General features: G+C 47.4%; 1 protein-coding gene across 5 annotated transcripts in view; it reads left to right on the top strand.

Moving 5' to 3' along the window:
- DPF3 (double PHD fingers 3) overlaps nt 1-18,652 on the top strand; it is a 289,836-nt gene that overhangs the window by 165,071 nt on the left and 106,113 nt on the right. For all 5 annotated transcript variants that reach the window (XR_011488366.1, XR_011488365.1, XM_070469583.1 and 2 more), the window contains exons 5-6: nt 1,158-1,253; nt 10,769-10,847. Coding sequence is in view for 3 of the 5 variants with exons in the window: in XM_070469583.1 (XP_070325684.1) it covers nt 1,158-1,253; nt 10,769-10,847 (175 nt within the window). In the remaining 2 variants the exon portion in view is untranslated. The remainder of the gene's footprint in view (nt 1-1,157; nt 1,254-10,768; nt 10,848-18,652) is intronic.

Raw genomic sequence — 18,652 nt, 5'->3', positions numbered from 1 at the left:
GAAGCTGCTAGGACCCCTGACATGGAATCCATGGGCTCCCCTTCCCCTTATCCCACTTCTACCCTGGGGGAGGGGAGGCTGGTCCTCTGCCTTAGTCTCTTATCCCTCCCTTAAACCTGGAGATACAGGTTTCCATTTTCTTGCCTCCCACCAAGTGAGCGAGGTGCTCAGGTCCTCTAAGAAGTATCATAATATGCCCTGGAATTCTCAGACACAAGAGCTAGGAGAGAAATGGAAACACTGAGCTGATGAACCTGACCTTGCTTTACTTGTGGATTCTGTTGTATAATCTTGAGCAGTCGAAACTGTTTTCAGCCTCAGTCTGTTTACCTGTACAATGGAAGCTGGCTTCTCTGCTACAGTATGACTTGCAGGGCTATTGGAGAGAGAGGATTAAATAGAAGCTCTACTATAAGTGCTGTAATGACAATCCATTTCTCTTAAAAGAACACAACAACGGGAGATGAGGAATAACACATTCATGTCAAATTCTGGTCAGATGGATAGGAAGTTACTTGTTTTCATCAAACTGTGCAGAATTCCAGAATGCCAGGGAAAGGAGAGATGTATTTTCATGTCTTTGAGGTGGCCCTTGAGGAACAAAGGGAAAATTACATTAAAGTAAGCTTTGAAAAAAACCCTGATGCTGGGAAAGATTGAAGGCAGAAGGAGAAGCGGAAGACAGAGGATGAGATGGTTGGATGGCATCACCAACTCGATGGACATGAATTTGAGCAAGCTCCAGGGGTTGGTGATGGACAGGGAAGCCTGGAGTGCTGCAGTCCATGGGGTCTTAAAGAGTTGGACACGACTGAGTGACTGAACTGAAGTTTTGACCAGACATCTTGGGCCTACATAGAAGAGTACCCTTACTATTCTCTTTTTAGAAAACACTTTGGGGGCAAAAAGTGTTGAAAAGGTCAGTGTTCTGAGAGGACTTGGCTGGAAGGGTCTTGGGAGAGAGGGTCGGTATCGCCAGGAGCCCCAACTCCTGGCCAGCATTTTGGAGGCTTAGCCATGGCAGCATCTTCACTGTGTTAAAAAATAACAACGACAATAAAAAAAAAAAATAACGACAACAAAACACAACATTACCCTCTGAGGATTTTCTCCTTTGTGCTTTATTTCTCAATGTTTCTATTTTCTTCTCATTTCAGAGGGTTTTAGAAAATGATGAAAATGTAGAAGAAGGAAATGAAGAAGAGGATTTAGAAGAGGATATTCCCAAGCGGAAGAATCGGACCAGAGGACGGGTAAGCTGGGGATGCCAGGAGGGAGGGAAGAGATCAGGGAGGTGGGGGACCTGCCAGACAACTGGACCCCAGATTCAGAATCCTGCTGCAGCTGGATAGAGAGTGTATCCATGGTCTTCCTCGCAGAACACCCAGAGAGGAAACTGCCAGAAGAGCTCTGATCCCAGGTGGTCTGATCCCAGCTCTGATCCCTGCCAGAGTTTAGAGCTGGCTAGAGGGAGAAAAGTGGCAGAGGGCGCAGCAAGGGGATGGGGAGGGTGAGGGTGAGGTCTGGGCGAGGGTAGAGGATGAGGTGGATGTGACTGCCGGCCCCGTTCCTCAGTCATAGAAGAAGGCTGAAAGTGTCCTGTCCCTAGGGCTGCCCCAGCCTCACAGGTACTGCTTTGGCGTACCTTTCACTAGGCAGAGAGCAGAAGCATACTGGGAAAGCATGGCAGGGCCATAGCTGATGGTTCCCAGGCAGGTGTGGCAAGAATTTTGGAGGTGTGTGGGCCTGGAATGCGGCAAGAAAAGGCCAGAGGCCTGGGGAATGGCAGATGGGAAATCCATGGTGGAAGGAATAAAAATATGAGGGTGACCCTGGAGGGGAGGGAGCCAAACCTGAGTGGCGCTATCAGGCGTTAGAGGTGGTCCTCCAGAGTCCTCATGCTCAAGGCCAAAGGGGTTGTCTGTAGTCACCTTCAAGGGTCTGCAGGAGTATCTGAAAATAACCCGGTGGAGCGGGTGCGGCGGGGATGAGCTGCCGCTTTCTGTCTGGAGAATTAGCGCTGTGAGGCTGGTCTGGCTCCTTCAGGCTCTGGATAGATGCTTACCCCTTCCTCAGATGAGAGGCTAGTCCTGGATGCCCTCTTGGCTTGGGTCAAGTGGTGATCATGGCAAGGCTCTCTATTCCCGTGGCTCTTGAGTCTGAGCACACATCAGAATCACCACAAGAGCCTATCGAAATGCAAATTTGCAGGATCCACTCCAGGAAGTTGTGATTTAGGAGGTCTGGGGTCAGGCCTGGAAGGCTGTATTGTAAGCAGGTTCCTTGGTGACTGGTGCAGGTGGCCCAGCAGTGCCCACTCTGAGCTATGGTGCTCTGACCTGGATAGGAGCTGGAATTTCTCAGTCTGGACAGGGCTGCCCGCTGATGCCACACGCCATATAGAGTTACAACTCAGCTTCCTCCATGATCAATGCTTTGACATTCTTGTTTAATCTTTTCTTTACTCCCACTTTCAGTTGGTTTGTATGTTTGTTTTTTTGTGTAGTTTTTTTTTTTTGTATATGGAATATTTCAATGCAAGTCCTAGACTTTTTTTTTCCATTTAACCTGTGCCATATCTTAATGTATATCTCTAACAGGCATCATTATCACACCTAATAAAAATAGCTGTTCTAATATCCTCCACCTTCCCTGGTTGCTCAGTCAGTAAAGAATCTTCCTGCAATGAAAGAGACCTGAGTCTGACCCCTGGGTCAGGAAAATCACCTGGAGAAGAGAATGGCTACCCGCTCCAGTATTCTTGCCTGGAGAATTCCATGGACAGAGGAGCCTGCTAGGCTACAGACCATGGGGATCACAAGAGTTGGACACGACTTAGTGACTAAACCACCACCATTCTGGTATCCAGTCCTTGATCATTTCCCCCTGATTTTCTCAAAAATGGCTTTGGCAGTTTGAAACTTGTCTTTTGCATTCTATAACATACTTCTTCCTTGCTACTATTCCCTGTCACATATATACCTTTTTTCCCCTCCATGCCATTTATTTGTTGAAGAACTTGGGTGGTTGGTCTTGTAGAATTTTTCATATTCTAGAGTTGGCAGACTGGTGGTGTCTAATGTGTCCCTGGATCCTCTTTATTTCCTGAAAACTATTGTTTTGGTGAGAGACAATTAGATTGTGGATATTCGTGTGTGTGTATGTAAATACCTTTTTGGTGTGGCTAGACTTTTTCCTAGGTGTGATGTGTGTTTCTTATTGCTTCACATCTGGAGGCGTATGCTGTTCACTGGTTCTGACTTCAGTGGTGGTAAAACTGATCAGTGAATTTGGGTGTTGTCAGCCAGAACTCTCCTTAGAAAAGTACCCCATCGTGTTTTTACCTAGTCTTCTTAGTGGCCACTGATGAATTTTCCTGGACCCATGCCTTCATTGGGGGTTACAAAGTAATGAATGATATAGTTCTATTGTTGAAGAAGACTTTAGAATGTGGGCTTTCTGGGCCTTTGGTGAATGCCAGTTGCTATATGCCTGCAGGCTGGTTTCCATCCCTTCTCTTAGCCCAAACCAAACTTACTCTAGTAGATGGTAGACAATGGTTGTTTTAATATCTCTACTCCCTGAAATCTAGGCATTGAACTTGCAGTCAGCAAATATGAATTAGGTATCTTCTCTGTAAGAATACCATCAGAAGCAGCAGCAACAGTCGTCTGTACTGACTGTATACTTCATATACATCAGGCAATGATGAGGCTCTTCACAGTAAGAGCTACGTTACTGAAAGTGATGGTAGGTCCTTTATGCTACATTCTGTATTTCTTCACTGTCCACTGGCCACCTGTGGCTACAAAACACTTGACATGTTGCTCATGCAAATTGAAATATGCTGTAGATGTAAAATAGTCACCAGATTTCAAAGGTGGTGGTTTAGTCGCTCAATTGTGTCCAACTCTTGTGACCCTGTGGACTGTAGCCTGCCAGGCTCCTCTGTCCATGGGATTTCCCAGGCAAGAATACTGGAGTGGGTTGCCATTCCCTTCTCCATGGGATCTGCTCTACCTGGGATCCAACCCAGTCTCCTGCACTGCAGGTAGATACTTCATCGATTGAGCTACCAGGGAAGTCATAGATTTCGAAGACATAGTATTAAAAGAATGGTGACCATTTCATAATGATTTTATATTGATTACACACTGAAATAAAGATATTTTGGATACATTTGGTTAAATAAAATATATTATTAAAATTAATTTCATCTTATTCTCTTTTCATTCTTTTAAAAAATGTGGCCATTGGAAAATTTAAAATGGCATGTAACCCCCCCCCCCCCCCCCGCCATTGTATTTCTCTTGGTCAGCACTGCTTCTTTCTTTCCTATGAGTTGGTATTGTTACTTCTGGAGAGGTTAAGAATTTGTTCAAGGTTGTCCAACCCAGTAAGGAAGAAGTGAGTAATTGAACACAGGTCTGTACTTTCCCACTGGGTCACACATGGCTCAGTGCCCAGCATGCGGCCATTGGCCAGTTTGTTGAATGAATGGTTTAATGATAGGAAAAGAACAAAAAGTCTTATTTGAGCTTTCTGGGAGCTGAGAAAAGGCCTGAACACAGCAAGAGAGCTAGATGGGGCCTAGGCTAGTTCTGGGCCCATCCATGCTGGCTGAGGGGCAGTCAAATGGCTCTACATTGTGCAGTAACATGGTGGACATATCACCCGTGGTGGGAACCATGGAAGGACCTAAAAGTTACAGGTGAGCCTGCCTGTGCTGGAATAAGGAGTGGAGACTACTTCATGCACAACCTCAAAGAAGCTACCCTTTAACGTATGTTCAAGCTGCTGCTGGTGCCTGGAGGATAGTCACTCTCGTTTCTGTTGTCAGGACTGAGATGCAGTCTAAGGCTGTCTCAGCGTGTGGTCTCCCTGGGCTTCAGCATCAATGTCACCTGGGAGCTTGTTAGAAATGCAGATGCCAGACTCCACCCCAGTTGGACTGAATTGGAGTCTGCACTCTAATAAGACCACCAGGTGCTCTGTGTGTTCATAGAAGTCAGGGCTAAGGTAGTGATGTCAAGAACAGTCTCTACCTTGTCTGAACCCTGAGTTCAAATCCCAGCTCTACTACTTACTAGAGTTTTGGTCAATTATGTAACCCCTGTGACCTTGACCAAATAATGTTAAGTACTGTGGGTCTCAGTTTCTTCATCATTAAAATTGAGTTAGTAAAAAAAAAAAAAATAAATAAAATTGAGTTAGTAATTCACAACCGATTTTGAGTTCTTAATAAAGGTGAAATATTATTAGGAGAGTGCAAGCAAAGGGAATAGCTCTCTGACTTTGGCAATGGAGATTCCCTGAGAGGTGAGAGAAATTTAGGCCCAACAATTAATAACTGGCCCTAGTCTTTGGTAGTGTTAATGCAACAATAAGCCCTACTGTAAGTCTATGGTAACTTTAGCCCAACAATCAAAGCTCTTTAAAATTCATGAAATTCCTGTGAGTCATCCACGTGAGTGTTATCAATCAGTTGATCAATCAGTAAGTGTTTATGATGCAGTATGGTGTAGTCCAGTGCTTCTCAAACTTTAATGTGCATATAAAGCACCTGGTGATATTGTTCAAGCGTAAATTCTGATGCAGTAGGTCTGGTGGGTGGTGACTGAGATTTTGCTCGATTAGCAGTATCCCAGATGATGTCAGTGCTGCTGGTCTGAGCACTGCACTTTAAATACCAAGAGTGTAGAACAGTAGTACTCAATATTTATTTGGTCTCAGGGATTCTGTACTCAAAAATTACTGAGAGCCCCCAAAGCTGTTGTTCTGATGGCTTATAACCAGTGATACTTCCCATATTAGAAACAGAAAAATGTTAAACTTAAGAGTATACCAGCACATAAACTGATGACATCATTGTGTTGTGTAGCCCCTGGAAAACTCCACTGTGCACCTGTGGGAGGATGAGAGTGAAAACTTTCAAATAACACTTGAGGACTATTACAAAAATAGTTTTGACATCAGAGACTCCCTGAAGGGGTCTCAGCGACTCCCAGGGATCCCTGGACCGCTATTTGAGAACAACTGGTACAGAGCAACTAACTTTCTGCCTGGGACTGAGTCTGTCCTAGTTGAGAATCTTTTAGTTGTAGAAAACTCAACAGGTTAAGCAAAAATGGGAAGTATTTGAAAAGCTGCTGAGCTACTGCACCAGATTTGAGCAATTTTTGAAGGTTCAGATAGGACCAGAAAGTGGCAGGGATTTAGGACAGGGAAAAAGTAAGGAACCCAGGCGGTTTCTGGTCTTTACTCCTTCCTCCTTTATCCTTCTCTCACAAGATTGCCTCTTCTGCTTCGCTGTGCATGTGGCCCCATATTTCCTGCATTTATGGGTCCCTAGTTGAAGTGATCTGTACTAACTAGAGTCATTATTTTCCAATTTGAAGTCTGTTGGAGGTAGAATCTGATTGGCCCAGTTTGGGTCATGTGTCTACTTCTGAGTCAGCCAATCAGCAGTGGCCAGTGGGGCAGGACCATGTGATGCAATCATGGCTGCCATGGCTCACCAGTGTGTGAATGGGAGGTGGAGTGGAGAGGAGTGGAGTGAGATGGGCAGTTCTCAGAGCGGGAGAGTGGTTTCTTTGGACATCAGTCTCAAAGTCTTCTGTAACAGATTCTGGAAATCTGGGCCTCTGTCTTCCACTGGCTCTGTGACTATGGGCAAGTTGTGAGCCTTTTCTGAACTGTTTCAGAAAAGTACCTGTTTCTTCAAGTACCAAATGGGAATGATATTAGTTGGTTAAACTCAGATGGTATTGTAGGAATTAACTGAGGTAATATATAAAAGAACTTTGGTTGCTGTGTGCCCTGCATAGTACTAAGTGTCAGGGGTTATAATAAAATATGGAGTGTCATCTTTGCTCTCCGGGACCTTGGAATTAAATTGAGGAGAAAATGCTAATAGTCATGATACAATTAGAAAGCAGCAGGCTTCTGACTGTGCACTTACCAAATGCAATAAGAGTTCAGAGGAAAGAGAAATCAACTGGGCAAGGACGGGAAATAATTTATTGAGTACTTCCTGTAGACCTAGCATTGTCCCCTGTGGTTTCACACCCCCTTATTAGCTCTACAACAAACCTGCAATGAAGACGTTGCTCTGCCCATTTTACAACTGAGAAAACTGACAGACAAGTAACTTGTCCAAAAACCCATGCTAGTGTTTAAAGATATGTCCGTCTGACTTTAAAACTGATGCTTTACTCCTTAGTGTGACAAAAGGAAGATTCTTGGAGGAGTGGCATGTTAACAAGGCTAAAGCATGCACCAGATATGGCTGGGCAGAGCAGAGGCTGATCCATGACAGGGATCAATCAAAACAAAGACTTGGATTTAGCATGAGCATGAGGTGACTGTGGTAGAGTTGTTATTAGGATATCGTTGGCTAAATCAGTAGGCTTCAGATGGCCGTGACTGAGTGTGTGATTGAATGGATGACCATGGGCTCCTGTCCTACACTTCTTTTGTCTCATGAATCTGAGTATCATGCAGGATGCATTGGGTAGGGCAATGCAGAGGTAGAACCCTAGCTGATGAGTTCTTTGAGCAGCTCAAGGGTTAATTGATGCTTAAGATATGGAGTAAAAGGGAAATGCAAAGCCTAAGATGTCCTTTGAAGGAAGACACGATACCAGTTGGATACAGAGAATGAAGGAGAAGAACCAAAGACAATTAACTTACTGACTGGCTGGTGGATTGATTCATTTATTCAGCAAATATTTATTAAGTGCTGTTTAGGTGGCTGGCCCTGTGCCAAGTTCCAAGTATAATGGTGGCCCAAATAGATGCATTTTCCACCCTTATGTGGGGGAAACAGAAAACCAGCAAGTACACCAACAAATATATAGTATAACATTATGTGTACGTGCTTAGTTGCTCAGTCATGTCTGACTCTTTGTGACCCCCTGGACTGTAACCTGCCAGGCTCCTCTGTCCACGGGATTCTTCAGGCAAGAATACCAGTGAAAGGGAAAGTGAAAGTCACCTAGTCTTGTCTGACTCTTTGTGACCCCATGGACTATATAGTCCATGGAATTCTCCAGGCCAGAATACTGGAGTGGGTAGCTGTTCCCTTCTCTAGGGGATCTTCCCAACTCAGGGAATGAACCCAGGTCTCCCACACTGCAGGTGGATTCATGACCAGCTGAGCCACCAGGAAAGCCCAAGAACACTGGGGTGGGTAGCCTCTCCCTCTCCAGCAAATTTTTCTGATGCAGGAATCGAACCTGGATCTCCTGCAGTGCAGGTGGATTCTTTACCATCTGAGCTACCAGGGAAGCCCAGTATGAAGCAAGATAATGCTAAGTGCTGTGACATGAAGTGGGGTGGAAGGCATGAGTGAACATACATTGGTCAGGAGGGCTTCTCTGAGGAGGTGACATGTGAGCAAGACAAGTAGGATTTCAAGTTTCCAGGCTTGATATGTTGCAGGAGATTGGAAGAGTGCTTCCCTGATAGCTCAGTTGGTAGAGAATCTGCCTGCAATGCAGGAGACCCTGGTTCAATTCCTGGGTTGGGAAGATCTGCCGGAGAAGGGATAGACTACCCAAACCAGTATTCTTGGGCTTCCCTTGTGGCTCAGCTAGTAAAGAATCCACCTGCAATGTGGGAGAGCTGGGTTTGATCCCTGGGTTGGGAAGATCCCCTGGAGAAAGGAAAGGCTACCCACTCCAGTATTCTGGCCTGGAGAATTCCATGGACTCTATAGTCCATGGGGTGGCAAAGAGTCAGACACAACTAAGCGGCTTGCACATACATACATACCAGCCACTGGAGGCATCCGTGGCTGTGTCCTTGATGCCCTGGGGCCACAATCCCTGTTTGCAGTTGAGGAAACTGAGGTGCAGGGAGAGAGTGGGAGTGTTATCAAGCCCTGGCTCTCGACGGGGCCCCCTCCCTCTCGGGCTGCTCCCAGTCCCGGCCCTCCTCCTCTCCTCCCTGGCGGGCGGGAAGTATTTTTAGTCTCCCGAGCCCCTCCCTGGGTCTGCCTTTGCCTCTGTCATTCTGCTTGACTTGCTTTCACCTGCTCCGAGGCGGCTGTGACAGGGCTGCAGGCTGCACACGTCAAGCTGTCCCCGGTTTCTCCGAGGGGACATCGTGGGGGGGTTGGGGGGGCGGGCAGCTGAGGGTGACCACCCTCAACGTGGGCAGGGAGGGAGGGCTGTCAGTGCCTCGGGGTGGAGGGGGTGGCTGCCAGGGCCGCACAGCTCTCTCTTGGGGTCAACTCTGCGTAATGAGGGCGAGGGGAGGGGGCTGCTGGCTTGTGGGGTGGGCAGGGATGGTGGGGGCGCGGGGAGGCCAGGCGGGAAAGCGCCCTGGAGGGGAGGAGAGGAGGGAGGGGGGATTCTGTAATTTGTTTTGGAGAGAGACAACCGAGGAGGTGGTGGCCACAGTAGCTTGGCAGGTGGTTGTTGATTGTGAACTGTGTGTGTGTTTGGGGGCAGGGTGTACATCATGCGACTGGGGTACAGGCCTTTCCGCTATGATGTCCCCAGGGAAAGTGTGTGTGTGCGTGTGTGTGTGTGTGTGTGTGTGTGTGTGTGTGAGAGCACCTCAGGCCTTTTGACTCTGAAGTGCCCCCCCCGCCCCCGGGACGGGGGCCCCCCCACTTTTCCAGGTCAGGTCCCGGTTGTCCTGCATGCCAGGTGCTGCCGTGTTTTATTCCTCATCCACTGTACCTTCCTGCCTCTGTCCCCAAAGACCCCAGCGGGCCCTTAACCTGCTTGGGAGTTTAGTGCTACTCATTACCAGAGTATGACCCGGAGGAGGCAAGGGTGCTACCCACGTGGCCGCCGTAGGACTCACAAAGGTCTAAAAATAAACCCTGCCATGTTCTCGTAGCCACTGTCCCAGGGCTGCCGAGCTGCCAGCTCCCTCTCTGGCTGCTCTTGTCAATCCTTGGAGGTGGAGCCCACCCCTCCACTCCCCCACACCACCCCCGCCCCGCCCCGATGATGCTGGCCCTTTCTGGGAGATGCACACACGGCGGGGGTGTCAAGAGTTCAGCCCCAGGAGACTTTGAGGTGTCAAGGTCTTGGCCACTGGCTGGAGGCTGGAGGCAGACCACACAGGGAGGCCTCAGCAGACGCCCACCCTGTGGAGTAGGCTGAGCAAGTGGGGAGGGAGCGCCCCACGGGCCTGGCCTCCTGCCCCAATTCTGGACCTGGCTCACTTTCGAGACACTTTAGCTGGAGGGGGATGTGAACACAGGAGTCTGGGGTGATGGCTGCATGCTCACGCTACTTGCTCTCATTTTCCTACCATCTTGGCTGCTGAGAGGAGTGGGTTTGGCATCCACATGTGGTGCCAGCAAACCTGGGGCTAAGGAGTTGGAGGAAGAGGTCCTGGGGGCAACAGTAGAGGGTGGGAATTCTGACTGCCCAAGGCTCTGGAGTGTGTCTTGAGTTTACGTCCTGGTTCAGCTCTTAGTGACCAAGTGACCTTGGGTGAGCTACTTCACCCCTCTTGCCTCAGCTTCTCATCTGTAAAATGGAGATAATAGTAGCACCTGCTTTTTGGAGTTGTAAGGATTTAATGAAGTGATGCAAGTGAGTTGCTGAGTCATCTGGGCAAGTTACTTAGCCTCTCTAGGCCTCAGTTTCCTGACCCATAAAGTGGGGTTGGTATAGGTACTAGTGAAGTATAAGGTTGAATAAGGAGATCCAGGTGAAGCACTCAGGGCCTTACAGAACACACGCTGGGGAACCATAGTGATTGTCAGCATAACAAGCACCCCAATATTCCCATGTCTCCCCAGGCCCGTGGCTCCGCAGGTGGCAGGAGGAGGCACGACGCCGCCTCGCAGGAAGACCATGACAAACCTTACGTCTGTGACAGTAAGTACAGCAGATGCCACCTTCCTGCCGCGGGCCCCCACCCTTCCCTGAGCTGCTCCAGCCCCGGGCTTGCTGGCTCCTCCTCTTGGGCCCAGACCTCAGTTTGCCTGCTGGCTGCCACCTCACTGCAGTCACACCTGACCTCCTCTGGCAGCTCCCCCAGGCCTGGTGTTGCAGCAGGAGGGAGAAGCCAGCCTGGGAGGCCTCCTTGCTCTGTATTCCTTTCCCTGCAGTGGCCTCCTTCGTGGCTTTCTTCTGGCTCCCTCTCTTTCGCTCTCTCTGTCTCTGTAAGGTTCATCCTCTATTTCTTTTTCTGTTTCAGAGAATTACAAACAAAAACATAACTCAAAATCCTCCAACAGAGGTGCTTGGCTCTGGCGGCTTTTCATTTGTTTCTCTTTAATTTCCTCTCTCTCCTTTCTTTCTCTCTCTCCTGTCCTAGGTAAGGCAGGTTATGAATCTTTCTCTGACGATGACTTAGTTTAATAAATGTCCCGCGATCCATCTCCAGCCTTTCTCACTGGCTTCAGGAGCATCTTTGGACAAGTGACTCCCCGGCTCTGGGGTTTAGGGTCTGCAGACAGAGCTGGGGAGGGACTGCGGGGGGCCGAGCTGCGGTAACAGTGGCAGCAGGTGGACCTGGGAGACCTGCAGCTTTCGGAGGGACTGCCGTCAGCCTGAGAGAGCTTTGTCTTTCTCACCCACCAGAACACTGGGCGGTGGGTTTAGATCCTTGCCCTAGTTATCTCCTCACCAGATCGGGCACCATCTGCTCGCTCCATGGCAGGGGCGGCCCTCGAAACCGCACTCCCTGACCATCTTCCCTTCCTGCCTTCTCTCTGAGGACGCAGCGCTCTGCCACAGGCTGTGGTGGGACCAGTGAGGCTGGGCTGGGCATGGTGGTCCCTCGGGCGCCCCACCTGCCCTGCCGGTGTCTGCGGTCGCTATGAAAGCAGGACACCCCCAAGGGAGACGGGGCGAGGGCACAGGCAGTGCATTGGGAGTGCTGCGTGTTTCCTCCCTCTTCGCTGGCCTCTTTTGATTTCCACAAGGTGTTCTGTGCCTGGTGGGGTGACAGCTGGTTGGAGAACATTTTGCTAGAAGAACTCAAACTCCATGACCCCCATTTGACTGTTTGATACACCATGCAGATGACAGTCCTGAGACGAGTCCTGCAGGTAACATCATCTCCATCCCCAGGTGTGGGTTCAGGATGAGTAGGGAGCAAGGCATGGGGTCTGATGTCTCTTGGCAGTGCTGGGAGGTGCCTGCTTCATCCTGGATTTTGCTTCCTGGAAAGCGTTCGGTTTTGTTCTGACACATAAAAGCCCAAGCTTGCTAACCCCTCGGGAGACTGGTTCAGGGTTGGGAAGGGTGCTTCAGATGCCCCGGCAGCAGACTTTCCCACTGTGTCTGGCCGGAGCAGCCCAGCTATCAAGAATGCCAAGAGCTGCTTAGGAACTGGGGCATTGCGGCTCCATTCCTCTTTTAAAAGCCTGCATTTTCTTAGGTGATTTTCTGCCCCTCCACCCCAGACAGTGGGATTACCTTTTGCTCTGTCTTTCCAGCTCTCATCAGGTTCCCAGCTCATAATAATCCCAGACACACCCGTGCACCCCTATCCATCCTCCCCTGGGTTCCTGCCTTCACTCCTTTGTCTCCGAGGTCTGCCTCCTTAGCGTTAAATCCAGGACGTGCCCTTTGCGGGTGTCCCCACCTGGCCTGGCTCACACCCTCTCCCCCAGCTCCCGTGGCTTTGTTAAGGGGCTCTCAGAGCCATTTGCTGTTTCCCCTTCCCTTCCCCATGGGGTCTCTTCCTCCTCCTGTGTTCCCTGTGACGCTTGGGACGCCTGATTGCAGGCTTTCTGGAAGTCTCTGCAGTTGGTTCTGCCTACACAGGCCTCTCTTTTCCTCCCTCGTTGGAACAAGGTCCACCGTGGAATGCCCTTCTCTAGTCTGGCTCTCTTAGGAAACTGTGCGGCAGCTCAGTGATTAATAGACTTTATTTTTATCTGGTGCCCTTCAGACACGTGATCCTTTGGGATAGGAATGACCTTTGGAGAGGTCGCAAGGCCCACCTCCCACCCCCGATCTGAGCAGGGAATGCTTTTAATAATCTCTAATGCATCCTAAGTAGAGAGGTGTCTGGTCAACTCCTCGAATGTCCCCAGGGATGGTGTTACCATAAGCTGCCCTTTCTTCCATGATTCCAACTGTGCTTTGAATGATTGTTTTTTTCCCTTAATAGGAGCTGAAATTTTTCTTTCCTACAGGCCCGCTTAGCTTTGTGCATCTTTTCCCAACCAATAGGCACATTCAGCATTTCATCTGTGCTGGAGGCCCTCTTAACATCTCCTGGTATTCTTGGTTTACCTAGGAACACATCGCATAATTTCTGTGCTGGCCTGCTCTGAATCCCCTTCCAGGTTTAATTTAAACTCAGCACTCTCATTGAAAGTAGTACCAAGGCCAAGTGGTTCAAAGAGTAACAGACACATTTCCTTGTTTATTTTACACATCGGCTCTTAGCACCGCCCGCATCTGTAGAGAGCAGAAGTAATTGGCCACCCTATTGCACTCTGTACCATCTCAACCACTTCCCACTCGGTGCCTGTCCTGACCCCCAGGCTAGTGCCTCTCCAGGTGTGTGCTCTTTTCTACTTATGCATTTGATTATTCCTTCTTCCATAAATCACTCTGCATTCAGCCCTATTGAGTTTCCATAAAGAGATACAATAATATGTGACTTCAATATACAAGATTCAATAAAGGTAAATTTAAAGACAGTGCCCAGTAGTTAAATTTCATTCTTCACAGATTCGAAATCCCTGCCACTTTTGTATTGTGTGTGGTTTGATTTGCATAATCCCCACTGCATATTTCGAGTTATTTATGAAAATATTAGGCCACCTTGGACCCCACCACCTCTTCTCAGGTTTCTGTGGAGTAGTTGTAGCTATTTTTTTCAGGTGTGATTGTATTTAACCCTTCCTGGTATCTATTCCTATAGTCATCCTGCTCTGTTCTTGGTCCAAGGTTCCCTTTCAAGATGAGTGGTTGAAATATTATCTTACCTGCTAACTTCAAGTGATGGATAGTTTTCTTGTTACCTTTTACTCAGTCCTTGAATTTATTCCATCTCAGGGAAATATTCAGTCATCTAAACATAATTTATTTTTTACCCAATCCTTCATTTTCCAGCAAGTAACCGATCTCTATTAATTATCCTGAAAGTCTACCCAACTTCAGGATTAAAGCTCTCTTTCTTCCCTTTTAATCTCTTGCTGAAGGGGAGAGGGCGTTCAATCCCTTCAAGTAAAGAACCTGCACTAGACTTTGTAGGAAATGCTGTTGGTGTTGGTCAGAGTGTGGGCCTGGATGACCTGTGCAGAGATAACTGAGATGTTATTAAACCTGCATCTTTTGAGAGCTTCTCAGGGGATACTTAGGAATACTGGGAATGATTCTTCTGCTTCATTCAGATCCGAAGGCTTCTGGCCTGTGACTGATCAGCCCTTTTATTATCCCCTGCTTTTTGAATCTGAACGTTCTGGAGGCTCCAGGAATTCTCTAGGCAGAGTGTCACTGACTTGCATTTCTGTTTTAGTTGTTCTCTTTAGAATCTTTCCTGTTCTTTCAACATTGTTATAAAACTCAGTAGTCTAATATAAAATTCAGCAACCCAGCAGTTGACTTTAATTTACTTGATAACTTTAAATCCAAGTAATATAATTTACTCCCTTTTATAGGTGCGATGATGACAGAGGATAGATCTGTGCGAGAAATCCTTGCGTTTGAGCCACTAGAGTATTTTAAAGATCATTTCAGGCATTTGCCACTTTGCTTTCTAACTGTTTCCAGTCCTGGATTTTCTCTTTGCATCGCTATGGCAGCCTCCTGCTGAGAGACTCACTTTTCCATTTTCTTGGGGCTTCCCTGATAGCTCAGTTGGTAAAGAATCCGGTTGCAATGCAGGAGACCCTGGTTCGATTCCTGGGTCGGGAAGATCTCCTGGAGAAGCCCTTCAGTATTCTTGGGCTTCCTTCATGGCTCAGCTGGAAAAGAATCTGTCTGCAATGCACAAGACCTGGGTTCAATCCCTGGGTTGGGAAGAGCCCTTGGAGAAGGGAAAGGCTACCCACTCTAGTATCTAGCCTGGAGAATTCCATGGACTGTATAGTCCATGGGTCACAAAGAGTCGGACACGACTGAGCCACTTTCACTTTCACATGTTCAAGGAGCATCATGGGAAAGAGGATGGTGGTGATGGGATGATTTTTAGGAAGAGGGAGAATATTTGTCTCTAAGTTTCAGTCATTTAGGGAGGAACAATGCACCCATTTGCCCTCCTGCAGGGCACAATAGAAGTGATTTGTGAAGTTATTATTTTCTTTCTCTATTTTTAAAGAAATTTTCTTTAAAAAGTTAATTTAAATTTAATTACATTGTAGGAAAATCACTTAGACTGAGACCTACCCTCTTAAATTTTTAAGTGAACATTATATGCTGAATATGCTGAATTATATGTTGAATAGGGGCACATCGTTGTACAGCAGGTCTTTAGAGCTTGCTGGTCTTGCTTGATGGAAACTTTATGCTCATTAATTAGCGATTTCATCACCCATTCCCCACCAGCCCCTGGCGCTACCATTCCAGTCTTTGATGCTATGGATTTGACTACTTTAGATAACTCATATAGATAGAATCATGCCATAGCTGTCTTTCTGTGCGGTGCTGTGCTTAATCACTCAGTCATGTCTGACTCTTTGTGACCCAATGGACTGTAGCCTGCCAGGCTCCTCTGTCCATGGGGATTCTCCAAGCAAGAATACTGGAGTGGTTTGCCAGGCCCTCCTCCAGGGGACCCTCCTAACCCAGGTATCAAACCCTGGTCTTCCACATTGCGGGCAGATTCTTTACCATCTGAGCCATCAGGGAAACCCATTTGTCTCTCTAGGACTGGCTTATTTTGTTTAGCACAATGTTCTTAAGCTTCATCTATGTTATTGTATACTGAATAATGTGATATTCCTTTTAAGGGATGACTAGTATTCCATTGTGTATGTGTACACATTTCTATATCCATTCATTCTTGGATGGACATTTAGGTTGTTTCCACATATTGGCTATTGAGAAAATTGCTGCAGACATAGGAGTGCTAACATCTCTTTGAGATATTGATTTCAACTCTTTTGGATAAATACCCAGACATGGGACAGCTGGATCATATGGTAGTTCTACTTTCAATTTTTTAAGGAAACTCTGTACTGTTTTCCACAGCAGCTGCACCATTTGTCATTCCCACCAACTGTACACAAGGGCTCCGACTTCCCCACATTCTCACCAACACTGTCTTTTGCTACCAGCCTTTTCTGATTATGGTGATAGCGTCTGCTAATGGGTGCTTACATGTGCAGAGCATGGTGCTAAGCATTTATATACATTGCTTCTATAAATCCCAGTGCCAACCTTGAGAGGCAGGGACAATTGAGCTCACTTTACTGAAAAGAAACAGGCTCAGAGAGGTGAGGGGACTTGTCCAAGGTCACACAGCTAGTTAATGCTAAACCTGGGGTGTGAATCCTGTTTCTCCAGCTCCAGAATGGACACACCCCAAGACATCTCTGCACAGACTACTGGCTAATTATGCCCTCCTCCACACTGATAGAGAATTTGCTTCTGTGTGGATCATGGCAAACTGTGGAAAATTCTTAAAGAGGTGGGAATACCAGACCACTGCACCTGTCTCCTGAGAAACCTGTATGTAGGACAAGAAGCAACAGCTACAACCAGACATGGAACAACAGACTGGTTCCAAATTGGGAAAGGAGTATGTCAAGGCTGTATATTGTTACCCTGCTTATTTAACTTATATGCAGAGTACATCATGCAAAATGCCGGGCTGGGTGAAACACAAGCTGGAATCAAGATTGCCAGGAGAGATATCAACAACCTCAGATATGCAGATATGCATACTACTCTATGGGCAGACAGCGAAGAGGAACTGAAGAGCCTCTTGATGAGAGTGAAAAAGCTGGCTTGAAACTCAACATTCAAAAAATGAAGACCACGGCATCTGGTCCCAGCACTTCATGGCAAATAGATGGGGGAAAAAATGGCAACAGTGACAGACTATTTTCCTAGGCTCCAAAATCACTGCAGACGGCGACTACAGTTACGAAATTAAAAGGCGCCACGACAAAGCTAGACAGTGTATTAAGAAGCAGGAACATCACTGTGCCGACTAAAGTTTGTATAGTCAAAGCTATGATTTTTCCAGTAGTCAGGTGTGGATGTGAGAGTTGGTCCATACAGAAGGCTGAAAGCTGAAGAACTGATGCTTTCAAATTGTGGTGCTGGAGAAGATTCTTAAGAGTTGCTTGAAGTGCAAGAGATCAAATCAGTCAATCCTAAAAGAAACCAACCCTGAATATTCATAGGAAGAACTGATGCCGAGCTCCAATACTTTGGCTACCTGATGCGAAGAGCCGACTCATTGGAAAAGACCCTGAAGCTGGGGAAGATTGCAGGCAAGAGAACACGGGGCCAGCAGAGGATGAGATGGTTAGACAGCTTCATCCACTCAATGGACATGAATCTGAGCAAGCTCCAGGAGATGGTGAAGGACAGGGGCGCCTTGGCGTGCTGCTGTCTATGGGGTGGCAAAGATTTGGACACAACTTAATGACTGCAGAACAGCAATAACAAATACGTCCTGCTCCACACTGAAAGAGACTTTGGTTCTCCTGAAAGCTGAGGAAACAACATGCTTTAACAATAAATGAATGAGCAAGCATGCTTTATTTATGAGGTGAGGCCCTGTCCACTGTTGACAGACGGCTTCCCGATGTCAGGTTGGCAAGCTGGAATCAGGTAGTAATTATAGCTGAAGTGGAATGGAATAGTTTACATAATTTTGAACCTTTTTCAATTTAAATCTATTAAAATCATTCTACCTCCCACCCCTAACTGGGTTATTAGGATAGATTAGTGACAGAAGGCTCACAGATGTGATGGAAGCCCTCCTGGGAACTTGACTCACCTCTGAGTCTTGTCAGTCTCAACTTGGTCTCCATATGGGCAAGAACTTTGTCCCCTGCCGCCCTCACCCCACTGATGTGTAGTTTTGATTGTGTGGCCCATGACTTCACTGTGTTGCCTCCCTTCTAGAAACCTGGTGGGCTTGTAACTCTGTCCAGTTGGGCCAATATCAGAATAGGGCTTGGGTCTTCTGGGTGGTAGACCCCAGGGAGAATGTTTGGAACAAAAAGCAGGATCTGGGTGGGGGTAGACCTTGATCTACCTTGATTCCAGCCCTCAAGTGCCTATGACACCACTTTTCTCATTTGTCAATGATGGGGAGAGCTCCTTTCTTTTTTTTTTCCTTTTAAAAATATTATTTATTTAATTTTGCTGTACTGGGTCTTCATTACTGTGCATGGGCTTTCTCTAGTTGCAGTGAGCAGGGGCTGCTCTCCAACTGTGGTGCCCAGGCTTCTCAATGCAGTGGCTTCTCTTGTTGTGGAGCATGGCTTCACATGTTGTGGTGCTCAGGCTTCATTAGTTGTGGCTCCTGGGCTCCAGAGCACAGACTTAATAGTTGTGGCGTACAGGTTTCAAGGTTCCGTGGCATGTGGGATCTCCCTGGATCAGGGATTGAACCTGTATCTCCTGAGTTGGCAGGATGATTCTTTACTACGGAGCCACCAGGGAAGCCCTGGGAGCTCCTTTCTTAAAAAAAAAAAAAAAAAAAGTCTGTGCTGGATCTTAGTTGTGGCATGTGTGATCTAGTTCCCTGACTAGGG

Source organism: Odocoileus virginianus, chromosome 6, assembly GCF_023699985.2.
Source record: "Odocoileus virginianus isolate 20LAN1187 ecotype Illinois chromosome 6, Ovbor_1.2, whole genome shotgun sequence".
In the NCBI taxonomy this organism is placed as follows: Eukaryota; Metazoa; Chordata; class Mammalia; order Artiodactyla; family Cervidae; genus Odocoileus; species Odocoileus virginianus.
This window is presented reverse-complemented; position numbering and strand designations above follow the sequence as displayed.